Source organism: Poecilia latipinna, unplaced genomic scaffold (genome assembly GCF_001443285.1).
Source record: "Poecilia latipinna isolate Pla-1442-1.1 unplaced genomic scaffold, P_latipinna-1.0 Scaffold2471, whole genome shotgun sequence".
Classification (NCBI taxonomy): Eukaryota; Metazoa; Chordata; class Actinopteri; order Cyprinodontiformes; family Poeciliidae; genus Poecilia; species Poecilia latipinna.
The window spans coordinates 18719-36110 of NW_015115087.1; the positions used below are offsets into that span (position 1 = coordinate 18719).

Sequence of the window (17392 nt, forward strand, 5' to 3'; positions counted from 1 at the left end):
ATCACAAAAACCGATCACCTGTATCTCATGCTTCGCAGCCTGCATAGGCCCAAAGTGCAACATATCTTCCCCTAATAATGGCATGCATTATTAGTCATTTCCATTAAATCAGTATCAAAAGGTCTTGAAACAATATCGTTTATCGCAATAATTTTTTAGAAAATTGATCGCTCAACAAAATTTGTTATCGTGACAGGCCTAGTCACATTAGATTCGTCGTGTTGATGCATTTTGACGTGCTTCACCCCCGAGGCAATTTTCCACCGCAACACCCACACTTCTCCGTTAACTCTCAGAGCATTAAAGTTCCTCACTACATTGCTTAGGATTTACTGCTGCGCGCTTGCGCAGTGTGAAGGGAAGAGAAGATCAGCTGCACACAGGCTGCAAATGAGATAAAGGTGATCGGCAACAAGACACCGTGATCGGCGATCACCTATCATACACTTTTTCACGGAAATAGGCCGATTATGATCAGTGGCCAATCGATCGGCACACCCCTACCTTAAACATATCAGGCTACTAGAACACGGAAGGATCAATTAAAGCACACTTTCCAAGTGAAACAAATTACATTGTGTATTCAGTATATTCACATTTTTCAAGAGTACATTGCCAATATACAGTGCCTTGTGAAAGTATTCGGCCCCCTTGAACTTTTCAACCTTTTGCCACTTTTCAGGCTTCAAAATAAAGATCTAAAATTTTTATTTTGTTAATCAAAAACAAGTGGGACACAATCATGAGGTGGAATGAAATTTTCTACAGATTCTCGATTGGATTCAGATCTGGACTTTGACTTGGCCATTCTAACACCTGGATATGTTTATTTGTGAACCGTTACATTGTAGATTTTTCTTTATGTTTGGGATCGTTGTCTTATGAATCTCCGTTCCAGTCTCAGGTCTTTTGCAGACTCCAAAAGGTTTTCTTCCAGAATGGTCCTGTATCTTCCCATCAATTTTAACCGTCTTCCCTGTCCCTGCTGAAGAAAAGCAGGCCCAAACCATGATGCTGCCACCACCATATTTGACAGTAGGAATGGTGTGTTCAGGGTGAAGAGCTGTGTTGCTTTTATGCCAAACATATCGTTCGCCAAAAATTTAAATTTTGGTTTCATCTGACTAGAGCTCCTTCTTCCACATGTTTGCTGTGTCTCCCAAGTGGCTTGTGGCAAACTTTAAATGAGACTTTTTATGGATATCTCTGAGAAATGGCTTTCTTCTTGCCACTCTTCCATAAAGGCCAGATTTCTTCAGTGTATGACTGATTGTTGTCCTATGGACAGACTCTCCCACCTCAGCTGTAGATCTCTGCAGTTCATCCAGATTGATCATGGGCCTCTTGGCTGCATCTCTGATCAGTCTTCTCCTTGTTCCAGATGAAAGTTTAGAGGTAGACTCTTGGTAGATTTGCAGTGGTGTTCTGATACTCCCTTCGCTTGCTGGGTGCTCCTTGAGATGTTTAAAGCTTGGGAAATCTTTTTGTATCCAAATCCAGCTTTAGACTTCTCCACAACAGTATCTCAGACCCGTCTGGTGTGTTCCTTGGTCTTCATGATTCTCTCCGCGCTTTAAACACAACCCTGAGACCATCATGGAGCAGGTGCATTTATACGGGGACTTGATTACACATAGATGGATTCAACTTATCATCATCAGTCACTTAGGATCATTCAGAGATCCTCACTGAACTTCTGGAGTGAGTTTGCTGGACTGAAGGTAAAGGGGCCAAATAATATTACATGTCCCACTTTGGAGTTTTTTATTTGTTAAAGTTTAAAATATCCAATAAATTTTATTCCACCTCACGATTGTATCCCACTTGTTTTTTTATTACTCACAAAATAATAATTTTTTTTAGATCTTTATTTTGAAGTATGAAATTAAAGAGGCAAAAGGTTGAAAAGTTCAAGTGGGCCAAATACCTTTGCAAGGCACTGTACATTTTTTTAAGCTATTATGATTATTTAGCTACTTAATGTTCTAAGATGGTGGTATGCAGCAGCTGACCACTGCTTTTAATTCACATCAAGCTTATTGTACGTCTGCAGATGAAGATAAAAGGGAGTTATTTTGAGAAAAACTATGAAGTCTTGACCTAATTCGTCGAAGGAGACCAAGGTCTCTGTGTCTATGTGTCTCTCTCTCTATAGCGCTTTCTCTGTGTCTCTGTCTGTCTGGTTTCAGTTGTCAACATAGTGCTCCATATAGTCCTTTGTTTATTTTGGATATTTAAAATGTCTTCATGTGGTAAATCTGTCGGGTCAGCACAGGTCAGATGGGAGATGAAGACGATATGATGATGTTGTGCTGTTGTTTCTCAGTGGACCGGCTGCTGGCACCCTCCTACCGTCAGCACATGCCGCTGGAGGACCAGCTGAAGGAGCTTCTGGAGAAGCTGGACCTGAGTACGGCCATGAAGCACAGCCCGTCCCGCACCAAGAGGCTCAAACTCCTCAAGAAGACCATAATGGAGGTCCGCAGCCAGATTGGCTTAAAGAAAGCCCTTTCACATCCACCACCCCCTGCCCTGGATCTCCCACAATGCCCCAGCCAGTGTGAGGAAAAGCTGGGTCCCATAAGCGGATTAGTTCCCGTCCTTCCACCAGCCTCGGAGCGGCTCAGCTCCTCATTTAAACCTGATGTCTCACCATGCGGCTCAGTGCCCCCCACTCTGAAGCCTGTTGTCCCCCTGTCAGAGCAGGCTCCCTTGCAGCTTGATGACAACACCAGCTCCTCTACCTCAAAACCCCCTCAACCCACCAACAGGCCCCTCCCAGACCAGCCACTGCCCAACAGGAACTTTCCCTCTGAATTATCAGGTAGCTGCCCCCAGCGCACCATCTTCCGTAAGTCCAAGAGTGCCAGCCCTCAGAAAGCACCCATGACCCCAGAGCTGCCTGCTGCATCGCCACCCCTCCTGGGTGCCAAAACCTTCCTGTCGGTGGTGATCCCTCGCCTGGAGACCCTGCTGGTCCCCAAGAAAAGGACCCGCAGCAGCAGCACTGAAGACGAGGAGGAAGAAGAGAAGGAGGAGGACGAGACACCCATCAAACGTCTTGGCACAGGTTGAGCTTCACATAACTATAGTGCCCCCTGCTGGCGGCAACGGCAATGTTCCTGACAAGTGACGTGGTGTGTGTGTGTGTGTGTGTGTGTGTGTGTGTGTGTGTGTGTTTCATCTTCAGGGTTAACCAACGGCTTCTTGGTGGAGGAGAAGCTGGATTCTGTGTCTCCACGCATTCTGGAGCCTCGGCGGCGATGTGCCTCAGAGTCCAGCATATCGTCTAGCAACAGCATCATCTGTGACTCCAGGTGGGTTCTGATTGGAGACATGACTAATGACCTTCCAACTTCATTTCTTCAGTTTTTCTAAATGTGGCCCTCATCTGATCTCTTCCAGCACTTTCATGGTGCCTAAAGGTGTGAAGGGTCGACCTACGGCGGCGAGGCGGAGCACCGTGGACGACCAAAGCTCTCTGATGAGCTGTGCCGACAACGGACAATTCACAAAGACTGCCAAGATTTCTTCAGGTGAGAAATGTATCTGCTCCCTTGCTGAAACAGACTTCCCCAGGCTACTTTCTGCTACCTTTCTAATTGTTGCTAGGATATCAGGATAGCTCATGTTACATTTCTTTTCCTCCATGGTTTGATATGTGTGAGCAGATGATGAATAAAACAAGACAAAGGAGAGCATAACCATGAGGAAACTTTACCAGTTTACAGAATCAGAAAAGCAACTTATTCCTCGCTCCAAACATAATTCTACATTAATTACAGTAAGGTTATTGTAACAGGGTACAAGGCTGCTGAAATTATTTTCAGTTGGAATCTGATCTGTCGCGGTACGATTCAAGGAGAAATCAGTTTTCTTCAATGACCAGAATATTAAGACAATTAATACTGAAACTAATAAGTTGGCCCTCAGATTGGTCCAAGTGTCAGACTGGAGTCCGCTGGCCCCGGCTCCAGATGAGTTTAGCAGGGAGGGCATTGGCTTACTTTGGGGGATGGGCTGGTAAACAAGCTTTTACATTAATATAAATACAAAAACAGACCTTTATCTTTCAAATAAAACAATCATGTTTGTTTATACAAAATAAACAACAAGGATGTAAACAGTGACATGTACAAAATGTTCAGTAATTATGCTCAAATTTGCATAAACGAATTCTAAGAATCTAATGTTTCCAATCTCTGAAGTCTGTTCCTTTAAATGCAAAATTAATCTTCTTAAATAAGAGTAGTAATAATTACTCAAGCATAAAGATAAAAAATACAGTTCAGTAAAACTACTCATAAGTACTGTTTTGCCCAAAACGCTGCTCAAGTAAATGTAACCAGTACTACCCACTTTTGAACATAGATGACAAAATCAGTAGCCTAATTTTGTTAACAAGCTTATATTGACATTAGCTAGTCATCATTTAGCTAACATTATTTGCGTACAACAGCATTACTTGACTCACTCTATTAGTGCTGTGCAAAGATATTTGCCTTTTGTTGCCATGATTCTAACACACACCTGTGCTGCTCTGCACAGCAGCAGCAGGTCTCTGTCACTGCTGCACAGCTGTAAAACCGGCACTCATGTTGCGTTTAAAGGAGGCTCGGAAAAACGCATTACAACATGTTAGCCATGGTTGAAACAATTGGAAAGACTGAGAAACGTGCATGTGACAACAGGCACAAATACAAGAAGTACGAGAGTACAAATAATAGAAAGTTGTCCACTTTGAGGTTAAAAAAAAAAAAAAAAACAGGTTCCAGTCCATGTCTGTGGGTGTGTAATGCCACCCAATGCTTGCCCATGCCACCAGGCCTGCATCTGACCCACTGCTGACGGGGGATATGTGGAGCCAGGAGGGTCCCCTCTGACCGGTCAGCGGTTCTCCCCAGGAAGCCTCCTCAGGCGGCTCATTGGGTTCCTCCCTTCTCTGTGGATCAAACCCAAAGAATGGATTGATTTCATTTGCTCTGCAAGGGAGTGAGGGAAGGAGTAGGACACATTCTAGGGAGGGGAGGTGTGGCAGTGCAGCTCTACAGAGCAGCAGGAGGGGAGCACGGAACAGCATTTCTCTGGTCTTTTACTCGTCTGTGAACCAGAAAAACATCCCTTTGCCCTCCCTCCCTCCCACACACACTCACCCCATGTTTACAGGGCTGGAGTTGGTCTGTCCTCATCACACACACAGCAGTATGATTCAGCTCTCTGCCTGTGTTGTATTGCTGAGTGTGTGTTTGTGTGTTTGTGCAGACAGTGTGTCCTGTTCATAACTGGCTTGTTGTTGTTCCTGTAGAAGTGTGGAGTCCCACCGCTGCTTCTTCATTTGTTCTGGAGCCTCTTAAGCTAGTTTGGGCTAAATGTAGTGGATATCCCTGGTTCCCTGCCCTGGTGAGTGTGTGTGTCAGTCTGTCCATACCTCATGCCCCATCTGCCCCATTGGTCCCACCTGCCTTCTGCCATTCTCCATGCTGTAGTTTGTGATGTGGACTGCTGGGTTGGTGTCGTGGCTGTGTGTAAGCAGCTTGTCCTGCTCTGGGTCGGCCTGCATGCTCTTCTCTGGTCGTGGGGCGTTTTCAGAGCAGCTCCGTCTGTCACCATGAATTCCAGATTGTTCTCTCTGTAAGGCGCCGCCCCCTTCTCTTCTTGCTCACAGTCTGTCCCGGGTCTTCACAGATCGTGAATCCCAGAGTTCGGAGGACGTCATGTCAGCACAGCAGGGTGGAGCTTCCCATTCCACCATTGGACGTTCTCAGAGCCGGAGAGCAGATGCAGTTCAGGTCCGCAGAGAAACTCTTCCTCGTCCGCTTCTTCGACAGCAAGCGCAACTGGTGAGGAGCTGAGCATCTTGGCTGCTGTCAGACCTGGAGCTGTCTGAAGCCATACTGTACAATTACAGGGTTTCCGCGCAGTAGTAAAAGGTAATAAATTAGAGCTCAAATTAAGACCAGTAAAAGGTAGTAAGAATGCAGGCCAGTAACTAAAGGTAATATATTTTTCTTCATCCCTTCAAAATAGTTTTCATTTTCCATTGATGCTCACTTATTGTTTTAAGTTTGTTTTCTTAAAATCTGTATAAAAAATTAGTACTACCGTACTGGCAGGACCTGAGCTGTCACTGATGGACTCAAAGCTGCTGTGCGCATGCGTAGTGTTGGGACCGCCTATTGTGTTGAGACTAGCTAGTCATTTTGCGCTTTTCCATGGGAAAATATAAGTTTTCATAACTTTGGCTTGATGATCCAAGATCCAAAGACTAGGAATGACCGAAAGGCATTTTGAAAAGTATGCTGGAAAACATCTAAATTTGATCTGGAACGACGTGATGGTGGTCAAATCACACCGACCAGAGCATCCACCATTCATCAGCAGCAGATTCCTGCACGGGTTGAGGCTCCACCGTGGAGCAGATCCCCGTTTCGTTTTTTGGTGCTAAACGAAGCGATGCAACTGCAAACTGAGCTGCAGACCTTGCTGACACTAAAGCCAGCGCTCAGAGCTGAGCAGCCTTGAACACCGCAGCAACTAAATCAAATCAAATCAAATTTTATTTGCATAGCACATTTCAGCAGCAAGGCATTTCAAAGTGCTTTACATAATTAAAATAAAAACAGCATGTGAGAAAGAGTTTTAAAAAAACAAACATACTCAGAAGTGAAAATTCCACTGCAATTCTTGAAAAAGTGGTAAAACTTTTACGCACAAGTTTATCATTCATTATTAGCCGATACCATCTAGACACGTTTCATGTTATTGTTTACATCCGGAAATTTTGCGAAGGCAAAAAGACGATTGTTTTCCTTGCCCTCTGTAGCTGCGCTGCCACGGTAGAAAGGTTCCGTTAAATGAAACCTTTTTAATGTAGAGCAGTAAATAACTCAGAAAAACCATCAAAGAACAACTCAAAACCACTCGTATCCCCCTCCGTCACTTTCCATGTCGGCTAGCTACACACACTCGTTGCCATAGCAACAAACAGCTCCACTATATGTATGAGGATCCAACACCATAAACCCGCAAACGTTTCCCACACAAAGATCAACACATTCAGTCCTTAACGGTTTCATGTTTTCAGGCTTGATGTTTATTTTGGGATTATAAAATGATCATCTGAACACAGCGGTGGTTGATTATCATCTTGCATGGGTCAGTGAACCGATTGCAGCTTTCTCGCAGATCATAGATTATCAATCTATAAAATGTTTGACCTGCCAATTTCAATTTTAGTTGGTGCCATTTTTTTGATTGAAATCTCACTAAATATAGACAGAAAGTCTCTGAGTTGGTAACACTGAGGTCACTATTGAACAGTGATGGTATAGTTACTTTGAAAAAGTAACTTTAATTGGATTACTGATTACTCCTTGAAAATGTAACTTAGATTACTTGATTGGTAAAGTAACTAAGTTACATTAAAAGTAACTTTTGTAGTTACTTTCAGCAGCTGCTAACAACAACGCTCCACCACCTGTGACAATGACATTGATCTTTGCCAAAACTTAATTGCGAGTTATTTTATAATGGTAACATCAACAATGTTTCTCCACTTATATGGTTGAACTGAAGGGGAGATTGTTTAATGGTTACAACAGTACAAAAAAACTTTAGTAATTTGTGTGTGTTTTTGTGTGTTCCAGTATTGTCTGTAGGATTTTAGGCCCCTCTCTTCCCCCCGCCCCAGCCTCCAGGTTCTGTCTTACGGCTCTGCGTTTGGTGTCACAGCGCACAGAGCTCCTCCTGCCGCTCCACAACTCTGATGTCCTTCTGCACAGATTTGTGATTTGTGACTCTTAATATTAATAATTATAATGGCGTTTAGTTGCGCAACTCTACGGACTCATTCATTCATGGCTGTTTAAACGTTTATTGAACTTTTCATATTAGTCTCAATGTTTGCAGTTTTCTGGAGCGCAACGTGAAGCTCGACGTCATTCAGAGGTTATATATTAACTTGATATAAACAAAGACACAGTGGGACGGATCATCTGGGAAATGATGGACAATTAGAGTCTGACTAAACCTAACTGGATGTCAGACAAATTCTGGGGTTTATTATGTGTCTCTGCTTATTTCCAAGCCCAAATGAGTAACTTCATGTTCAAAAATGAGCCCCAAAAAGTCCAACCCGCGACTTATTAAATTTGCAAATGACTTTAGAAACAAAACAAGCCCAAAACTGCTTATAATAATCTGACTTGGCGACAGAAACTCAGTTCCTGTTTTTCCACCAACTAGATGCGCATCTCGCTTCTCACTGCATTGTTTACATTCCTGTCGCTGCTGACACTGTTGCGGCGGTCGCTCCCCAAGATGCGTAGAGGAAATAACATTAAAGAAAATAGTAATGCAAAGTGATTTTGTAAAGTAACTGTAGCCTGACTACTGGATTTGAAATAGCACCGCATTAGATTACTCGTTACTGAAAAAAGTGGTCACTGCTATTGATAACTACGAGCTTGCAGATATGACATGGTGGGCCGGTCTATCAGTCAAACCTCTCACTGAAGAGCAGAAGAGGAAAGTGGCTGATTTTTAGACCTTTGCTGAAGTAGAAAAGATCAGAGGACAAAATCGGCTTCATGTAAATATCGACCGATCACAGATCTCCCAAAATTGAGGAAACTGACTCGATTTTGTGTTGGTAGTAAAAATATTGTAGAGGTAATAAAAAAGTAGTAAATTAGTAAATTCAGCTCTAGGAATCCTGTATAAACCCTGAATTAAATTTAGCTCCGCCCCTTTCTATTCTGATGCCCCATATAAAATCATGTAACATTTGTTTCTGTGTTGGAACCCCGACTCAGACAGATCATGTAATGCTGAAGTCATTCCATAGATGGCAGCAAAACTGAGTCATGCTATGCTACCTTAACACTGCTGTACGGCAGGTTACATTATCCAACCTGTAACCCATTGATACTTAACATCGCTATTCTGTGTCCCGATACACAGAAACGATAAGAAAAACAGCAAACAATGGTGAACGGTAATGAGGATCAAGATGTTAATGTGCTGGCTTCAGTTGGTCAACAACTTTAACATCACAAGATATGCTATACCGATAGCATCCATGTCTACTTCCACTGAGCACACTCGCTATGTGTGACATTATGGCGCCCTCTGCTGGGCATGTGGTACACTTTTATAGATTCTCACCATTACTCACCTTGATTATGTAGCATATCTGTAAAGATAACAGTATACTGTAATATATGTTAATTCAAAGTAAATGGTTGGTGACCAATAAAAAGGTCAATGGGCTAGTTTCTCAGAAGATACGAAGATGTGACTCATGAAGGAGCAGACGGAGACTGAAGATTTGCAACTGCGAGTGCTTTGTATTCACAGTGGAGAATATTATATACATATTTACAACATCAGTGACAAAATGGCCATATAAAATGCGCAAAAGAGGAAAAAAAACGAAAAAAATTTAGTCAATCCCATAGTTCAATAATTAATAAACCCACACCCGTCAGTTCTTTAACCCCAAGCTGAGGTTGATGAGAGGTCCCTAGCAATTTAATGCTAAAGTGCTTGGTGCAGGCAGGTCATGAACTGGAAAAAGTCAGAGATCAGAGTTGGGGACAAACTTGTTCGCTGGCTGCAAGGGGCCTCCTACCAACCTTTTCAGGAGAAGCAGATGTCTTCACACACTACAAGTGCAATCCTTTTTAAGGCTCTAGACCTAGAACCTTCAGGGGGGTGCAGGGGGTTTGACCCTCTACCCCTTTTATCCTTGATGCCCCTACTGCCCTTTTTTAATAATTTTGTTTTTAATCTGTGTTAGAAGGCCTGCTTGTGCCCATTAACAATAATATTTAGCTAAATATAATAATTTTATGACTCTGACTGTCCTTGGTCTAATAATGAGGATTCTCAGTTTCTCTGCTTGTGTTACTCTAAGTCAGTTTCTCTAAGGTGAAAAAATGGCACAACGCTTAACTGACCTGCAGCTCTGTTCCTCTGAACGCCTCCTAATGTTTGACATTTTTCTGCTCCAGCTAGTATGCCTAGCAGATAGGCTGCTGTAGCGCATGACCCCTGATACTCAACAGTGATTGGCTGTTCAATAATCTCACAAGAACTGATGATAACGTATTAGAATTATCGCAAGATTTATTGTGAGGACATGGAGAGTGGAAGAAACTGGGAAATTGAGGAGAAGGAATTTGGAATTTACACCCGACCCAGGTTATAATTAGATTTTGTGTTGTATTTCTCTGGTGACTCTTATGAAATATCACAACTGATGATCTCTGACCAGTCACCTCATCCTTGTAGATAAATACAAAGTAGTCCATAGTCAGTATTTTTGAAAGTGGCTGGAAAAGAATTTCTTGGGAAAAGTAATTTAATTGTGTTCAGGCATTGAGTTGTGTTAAAGCTACAGTATGTAACTATTATGGAAAATATGTTTTACATATTTTTGAAAACTGTCACTGTGTCATGGTTGTATAACTCGAGTCAGATAATCTGTGAAAAGATCAAGCTCCTCCCAGGCGATCACTGATCATAGCCGATCACCTGGATTGGCTGTTAATTTTTCCATTTTAGTTATAAATGCTTCTATGTTATCTGGCAAAATGGAAAAATTATCTGGCAGTAAATTCACCAGATTTAGACAAAAAACATGCAAAATACTTGTGGGCACAATAAAACTGGTATGCAGTCAAACGGACAATTGAAAAACCTGCAGTTAGTAAAACAATACTTGACAGTAAAGTTCTCAAAGCCTAAATTATACAAGAGTCAAATAAATCTCACAACACTGCAAACATTATCAAATAATGTCAAGTAAAAAAGAAAACGTTCATTCTAAGTCAAATACAGGTAGCATTAAAATAAAAATAAAGTTACTAAATCAAAACTGGCTTGAGCCATTGATAATTGTTGTTTCTGACTGAGCAGAATAATTCTGGAGAACACAGGGAGGAAGCAGAGGAGATCGATTTTTATATTTATTTTTTCTTTTCTTTTTTTTAATTTGGAACACGGTGTATGTCAGATTTTAAGAATCTGGCAAATTTACTTTGTAAAAGTTCACAGAACAATATTCATTGTTAAATTGTTTTGTTACCACAGCTACAATCTGATGCTATGAGTTTAATCTGTGAATTTGAGCTCTGTTTGTTCACAAATACAAATGAGTAAACTACAATTATAATTCATTGCTTTTTAGGTTGGCCAATTAAACTACTCCCCCTCTGACTAAATCCAACACAGAAGCTGTTAGAGGTGCTGATGTTTTTAGCAACAAAGGGGCCCCTAAATCAAATTCTGCTCCAGGCCTCATATAGCCTTGGACCGGCCCTGCATGATGAGTTACATCCTCTGCACTGCACAGAGATGAGCAACAAACAGGAGATTTAATGCTGCTAATGTGACTTTAGTAGCTCTTCCATTTCGTATCTGTTGAGTTTTTAGCAAGGGGACACAGAAACTATTTGGTTGGTCCAGTTTATGGGACGAGTTTCTCAGATCTCTGCACCCATTAACTCTGGGTGGACAAAGCATTTGATATGGTTTACGTACCGGCCAACCGGGACCACAGACATAAACTTTATAAGCACAAACAGAACCAAATGGTGGGCAGCATGTTGAGATGGAAAAGCCGCACACAATTCTTTGTCCACGAATAGAAATCATTCTCACTACTTGCTCAACGCACCTCTGAAAGTGCGACTATAAGTTATTCCTGTGGTTCACGTAGAGCTGCGCAACCAGAGCTACTAACGCGGTGGGGTTTAAACTCCTACCTTGGTCAAAAACTCTGGAAAGAATCATAATTCCTCACAGGGGGTTGATGTAAATATCCATACAGGTCAGCCTGTGTCCAGTTTGAGTGAAAGGAGGCGCGCGCGGTCCGCGCTGAGGTAAACTTAATCCAGCTACTGCAGCGCGCGAGGCAACGAGCAGAGGAACCAGCGGTGTGATTGGTCCGGCTTTACATGCATAAACTATAAATCTATCTTCTATAAACATCTTTTAGGAATAAATCTGCTCTGCCAGTGAAACGCTCAGATCAACAGAGACGCTTGCAATCTGGCTTAAAAAAAAAGCAATTTTTATTTATTTATTATTATTATTATTATTATTATTATTTTCCTAAAAACAAAAACAAGAAAGGTTTAGCCTGGCGGTGGGGCTTGTAAGGTATGCTGTGCTGCCAGGCCTATAATGCACTTGGGGGAGTCCCTGATACCAACATCTCCAAGTTTCATTATGTTAACAGAATTGTTCTACTGCGGCAGCGGCTAAGGATGGCATGTAAAAGAATCTTTTTTTGCCCTCCAGCATGCACGAAATTCCCAGATGACAACAATGACATGCAAGGGGTCCGTGAGCACCACTTAGAAACAACCAGTAAGAGCTAGGAGGAAGGTTTTAGTGCTGTCAGTCAACCTCCTCCTGGCTCTGATTGGTTGTTTCTGGCTAAGGGCAGCATTTCTACAGCTATTACTGAGGAGCTTGATCTTTTCACAGACTGTCTTATGTTATACTACCACAATATGACAGTTTTAACAAATATGTAATACATGTCTTCTATAAAAGTTACATACTGTAGCTTTAGGAGGATCTGGTTAGGTGTTTCTGTATAATGCTTTTTGATCTTCTACAAATCTCCCTTTCCCCAGGCAATGGCTTCCTAGATCCAAGATGGCTCCATTTGGGATCAGCCAGAGCCTGGACAGAGTGAAGCTGATGGAAGCTCGTGCTTCCTCCATCAGGAGAACTGTGCGGCTCGCCTTCGATCGGGCCATGAAGCAGCTGAACGCTGTCAGAGGGGATCTGGAGGTGAATGGTGACAACAGCGGCCTCGCTGCCACACGCTAATCCCAGTCCATCTCAAAAGCTCCACCAACCATCACTTTTCACCTTCATGATCCACGCAGAGAGGACGTTCTGCCTCATACGCACAACACAAACACTCATGTTTACCCGTCCTCCTGCCTGGAGTCCCACAATGACTCACTGTAGTCAAAGCTATGCAAAGGAAGAGCTCAGCGTTCAGTTGGGAGGGCTGAACCTGATGAATGTGTCGGTGCTCGACCTCTGACCTCTTAAAATGTGCTGCTGTGAGATCCTCCATTTGTCAGTGTGTGTATGAGACAGCAGCAGCTCATGTAAATATCACACACACAGCCTGACACTAATTTATTCACTCTTCAGTTTTATTTGGTACACACTCTGATTTTTGGACCTTCAAAGGTAGCTGTGACAAGTGGCAGTTGGTGCTGCTGGTGCTGCTGGTGTTACTTGTGCCACCGGTCCTGCTGGTCCTGCTGGTCCTGCTGGTGCTATCTCCACAAAGAGAACAAACATGCATACTGTATTGTTTTTACTTTTGTTTTATAACTTATTGAGATCTCCTGCATCAAGTTCTTGTTTCTGGCATTAATTCTGTGTGTGTGAATTTTTTTTTGTATCCAAATGTTTTTACTGGACTACTTTACTATTATTTTTGTTTGTAGATATTTATATAAGATCTATATAGAAGCTCCTAAAGTTTTAAAGTGCATCGTTGACATGGAAACCAAAAGGAAAGGAGAACCAACTGCTGCCCGTGCTCATGCTTCACTTTGACGTCTTTTTTTGAGCTTTAACTCATGTCTCTGAACGTCACATCAGTGTGTTCTCCAGCTTAGCCCTGAAGCAGAGCAGAGAATGTGCCTGGACTAATTTATTACAGAGCAGAAACCAGATATGCATCACTTTATATAGAAGGTGTGGTGAGGAAATACTACGGGTGCTCATATCCTCCCCTTTTTTTTTTTTAGTTCTTGTTTGGACTGATGGCATTAAATGTGTGAGGTGTGATATATGCTGATGGGTAGCAGAGTGTAGGCTTCCTGTTGGTCCTCCAGCCCTTCTGGCAGTTTGCTGTAAATATATTTGGTACTTTAGTTGATTCTCTGGGAAGAAAAGAAAAAACACACAGTTCTAGTCAACGGGAACAGAAACCAGCCCAAAGTAGGCTGCTGGAATTTTATACTAAAACACTGAAGAATAAAATATCATATTGAAATACTGGGTCTGTCTCCTTAAATTTTCCTCAACTGGAACTTTCACAGCTGAAATTATTCATTAACATTCTGTTATTCTTTTTCAATAACATTTTTTTTACCTTTCCCTTTTTAAAAAATAAGTTTTTAATGAAAGTAGTTTTAGAACCTTCACCCATTTTGTCAATCAACGGTCGAGTTGATTGACAAAATGGGTGTCAATCAACTCAACTGTTTGTGCAGCAGAAATTTTTGTTTGTGCAGCTTTGGCTTTGAAGATATTACAGTTTAAAGGTCAAAAGGTCAACCAGCCCCCTCACTTTCATAAAACCAAACAAAATATGTCAATCAACTCGGGTACGTTTGTGCTGGTTTGTGAACATCTGTTCATGCTGGATCTGTGAATTTCATTTGAAATTAAGTGCTAACCTTTGAATATGAATATTTAAATTTTAACGTTGATGAAATTCACATGGAACTAGGTATTATTTAGAATGAACTGATAAACCTCCAAAAACAAACTCAGTGACATATTTTAGTTTCTGATCACCAGAGGGCGCTATCAGACAAACTCTACTGTTGAAATATGAAAAGTAGGACTACAGCAAAACGTCCCAACTATCTAGTCTGCTGTTTCCGTCTCAATTTCATGATCGACAGTCATCAACACTTATTTTCATGACTTCAAATCAGTGCACAAGCTAGCAAACTAGCACAAACTGTTTATAAAAGAACTGATGTTCATTGACCTTTGATGACCTCTAGAAACATTTTTCTTAATATCTTTAAAATGATAGCGGCACAAACGAAAATTTTTGATGCCCAAATGTTTGACACCAATTTTGTCTGATTTGAAGAAGGTGAGGGGGCCAACTTCACTCAGGTTGTGAAAACCATGTGACTGATACAGTTGTGTCGTTTGAATCCGAACGCGCCAAATTATATTTATGAGGGAGAAATTGTGTCGATACGTTTGTGGGTTTTGTTGGATGGTGATTGTGTTCTTTGCCTTGCGTTGGTTTTTGGCTCATATTTGAATACTGACTTGTGCGAAATTCTGTTCCCCTGTGAAAATCTGTTCCCCTATGTCGGGAGCGCCCATTGCAGCCAGAGAGGCAGATCCGACCATTTTCACGGCGCTTCTGATCGATTTCTCGGTAAAACAGCTCATATAATGATGTCAAGGTTTGTAACATTCAGTTTAATCAGCAGAGGCTGTTTAAAAAAGAAGCAATAACAAAATTGTAAAATAAATAAACGAGCTCTTGTGCAAGGTCTTCTTACACTTTTGTGTTATTTTAATGGCCAAGAGAATTGGTCTTTTTCCCATTTTGTCACTTAAGCCTGACAAGAAAAAGTCAGTAACCAAACTCAGTTTTCCAACACATTGTGTGTATATTTTTTTATTGCTAATACAAGAGGATGGAAGCTGGCTGATGGCAGGCCACAAAGATTAGACTTCCTGAAAAGATGAGAGCATATAGGCTTTCCCATATAGACAGTCCCGTTCTAATAAATATAGGGCGGATTACTGGTCCTACTAACTTTAACAGTGTGGATTCCACCTGACATAGTCTGTTCCCCCTACAAAGACTGTTGAAAAGGGGAATAGGTTATTTCAGACAGCTAAGATATTTGGTTCCCCACCCATAATTCTGGTAAATAAAGAGCAAATGTTACAAAAATCACAGGATTTGTTGATGATTAGAGCAATAAGCATAGTTAAAGACTTGCTGGAAAATTTATTTGTTCCCATCTTATGGGGAGAACAGATTATTTCAGGTGGTTAAAATATATGGTCCCCCCCCCCCTCAGTTTTGGAAAATAAGGAGGAAATATCACCAAATCCTCAGGATTTATTGTTAATGATGAGAGGAATAAGCACAGTTAAAGACTTGCTGGTAAATTAATTTGTTCCTATGAAATGGAGGAAGAACAGATTATTTCAGGTAGCTAAAATATATTGTTCCTCCTAATAACTGGGAAAAATTAGCAAATGTTTTCAAACTTACAGTATTTGTTGTTCATCAAGAGAGGAATAAACAGTTAAAGACTTGCTGGTAAATTAATTTGTTCCCATGTTGTAGAGGGGTAACAAATTATTTCACCCTGGTGAAAAATAAATATACTTAGTATGTTAAATTTTAGCAAAAGCCCTTTGGGCATACACCCTCTAAAGCCCTCGGGGTGACATGTTTTCCACGTTTTTGAGGTAATTTTCCACTGCAACACCCAAACTTCCCCGTTTACTCAGAGCGTTAAAGTTCCACACCACATACTTTAAAGCCCTACTTTAAAAGAGCTTTTAAAGTATGCCTAAAGCCCTTTTCGCACTGCAGGGTCCGGCACGGAACGGAACGGCACGAGTTCAAAGTAGGGTCGACCGTTTTTGCAATAGAACTTCCGACCCGGTGCCGTTCCGTTCCGTGCCGGACCCTGCAGAGCAAAAAGGGCTTTAAAGTATGCCTAAGTCAGACTAACCATGAGTATACTTCAAGTTCACTTAGGATTAGTTAACTTAAAGTGTGACATTTTGGACCAACTAATTTTGTGCTTAGTGTATTTTAATAGTATTTAAATTGTATTAAAGCACAATTTAAAGTGAACCAAATGTACTTTCATGTACTTTTTTGGAACACTTTAAGTTATACTTAATATACTTTAAGTATATTCCTTTCTATGTAATATAAACATGCTTGATTAGTATATTTTGAGTGCACTATTTTTGTGATTGGATTACATGTAAAACATATTTAGAATGTATTTTAAGTATATTGGCATTACATATTTCATATGTTAGTAACGTGATAACAGAATGCTACAATTACACCTTTGTATTATAATTGCTAATGAAGTACACTTCTTAGTTACTTATTGTCTTATTATTCTGCTTTGCTGCTTTGTACATTACATGCTTCATACACACTACAGTGCTCCGATCAGGTTTTTTGCTGCCGATACCGATCACCAATGAGGCTGATCTCTGCCGATCACTGTTGACTGTTTTTTGCTTTAGGTATGAATGCTACTATATCATCTGACAAAATTTAAAAATGATCTGGCAATAAATTCACCTAATTTAGGCATAAAACATGCAAAATACTTGTAGGTACAATACAGCAGCTATTCAGTCAAAATAACAACTGAAAAACCTGCAACCAGTAAAATAATATTTAATAGTAAGGCTCTCAGTACCATAAATGACACGAGTCAAATAAATCTGCCTATATCAAATAATGTCAAGTAAAAAAGGAAACATTCACTCAAAGTCAAATGCAGGCTGCATCACAATAAACGATCCTTCCTGATAGCATGGCTAGCTGATTAATGCTGGTTCTGATTGGTTGTTCCATCCCTTAAAATACGGAATCGTCCCG

At 41.2% G+C, this 17392-nt stretch overlaps 1 protein-coding gene and 2 long non-coding RNA genes across 10 annotated transcripts in view; 1 reads left to right on the plus strand and 2 right to left on the minus strand.

Moving 5' to 3' along the window:
• Positions 1-14039, plus strand: part of LOC106937946 (bromodomain-containing protein 1-like) — a 32214-nt gene extending 18175 nt beyond the window's left edge. For 5 of the 8 annotated variants that reach the window (XM_015019710.1, XM_015019711.1, XM_015019709.1 and 2 more), the window contains 5 exons: positions 2327-3070; positions 3191-3317; positions 3406-3536; positions 5666-5840; positions 12648-14039. In XM_015019710.1, the coding sequence (XP_014875196.1) occupies positions 2327-3070; positions 3191-3317; positions 3406-3536; positions 5666-5840; positions 12648-12846 (1376 nt within the window). In that variant the 3' untranslated portion in view covers positions 12847-14039. Of the gene's footprint in view, positions 1-2326; positions 3071-3190; positions 3318-3405; positions 3537-5305; positions 5401-5665; positions 5841-12647 lie in introns of all 8 variants that reach the window. The other 3 variants (XM_015019715.1, XM_015019713.1, XM_015019714.1) reach the window with 3 other exon arrangements.
• LOC106937948 (uncharacterized) lies at positions 405-16041 on the minus strand. Its single transcript, XR_001422493.1, has 3 exons — positions 16028-16041; positions 11971-11977; positions 405-504 (listed from the first exon to the last, which is right to left on the minus strand). It is a non-coding gene; the product is annotated as an uncharacterized LOC106937948 (long non-coding RNA).
• LOC106937949 (uncharacterized) lies at positions 4262-5659 on the minus strand. The gene is made up of 2 exons (XR_001422494.1): positions 5429-5659; positions 4262-4942 (listed from the first exon to the last, which is right to left on the minus strand). It is a non-coding gene; the product is annotated as an uncharacterized LOC106937949 (long non-coding RNA).
• Positions 16042-17392: the final 1351 nt, after the last annotated feature.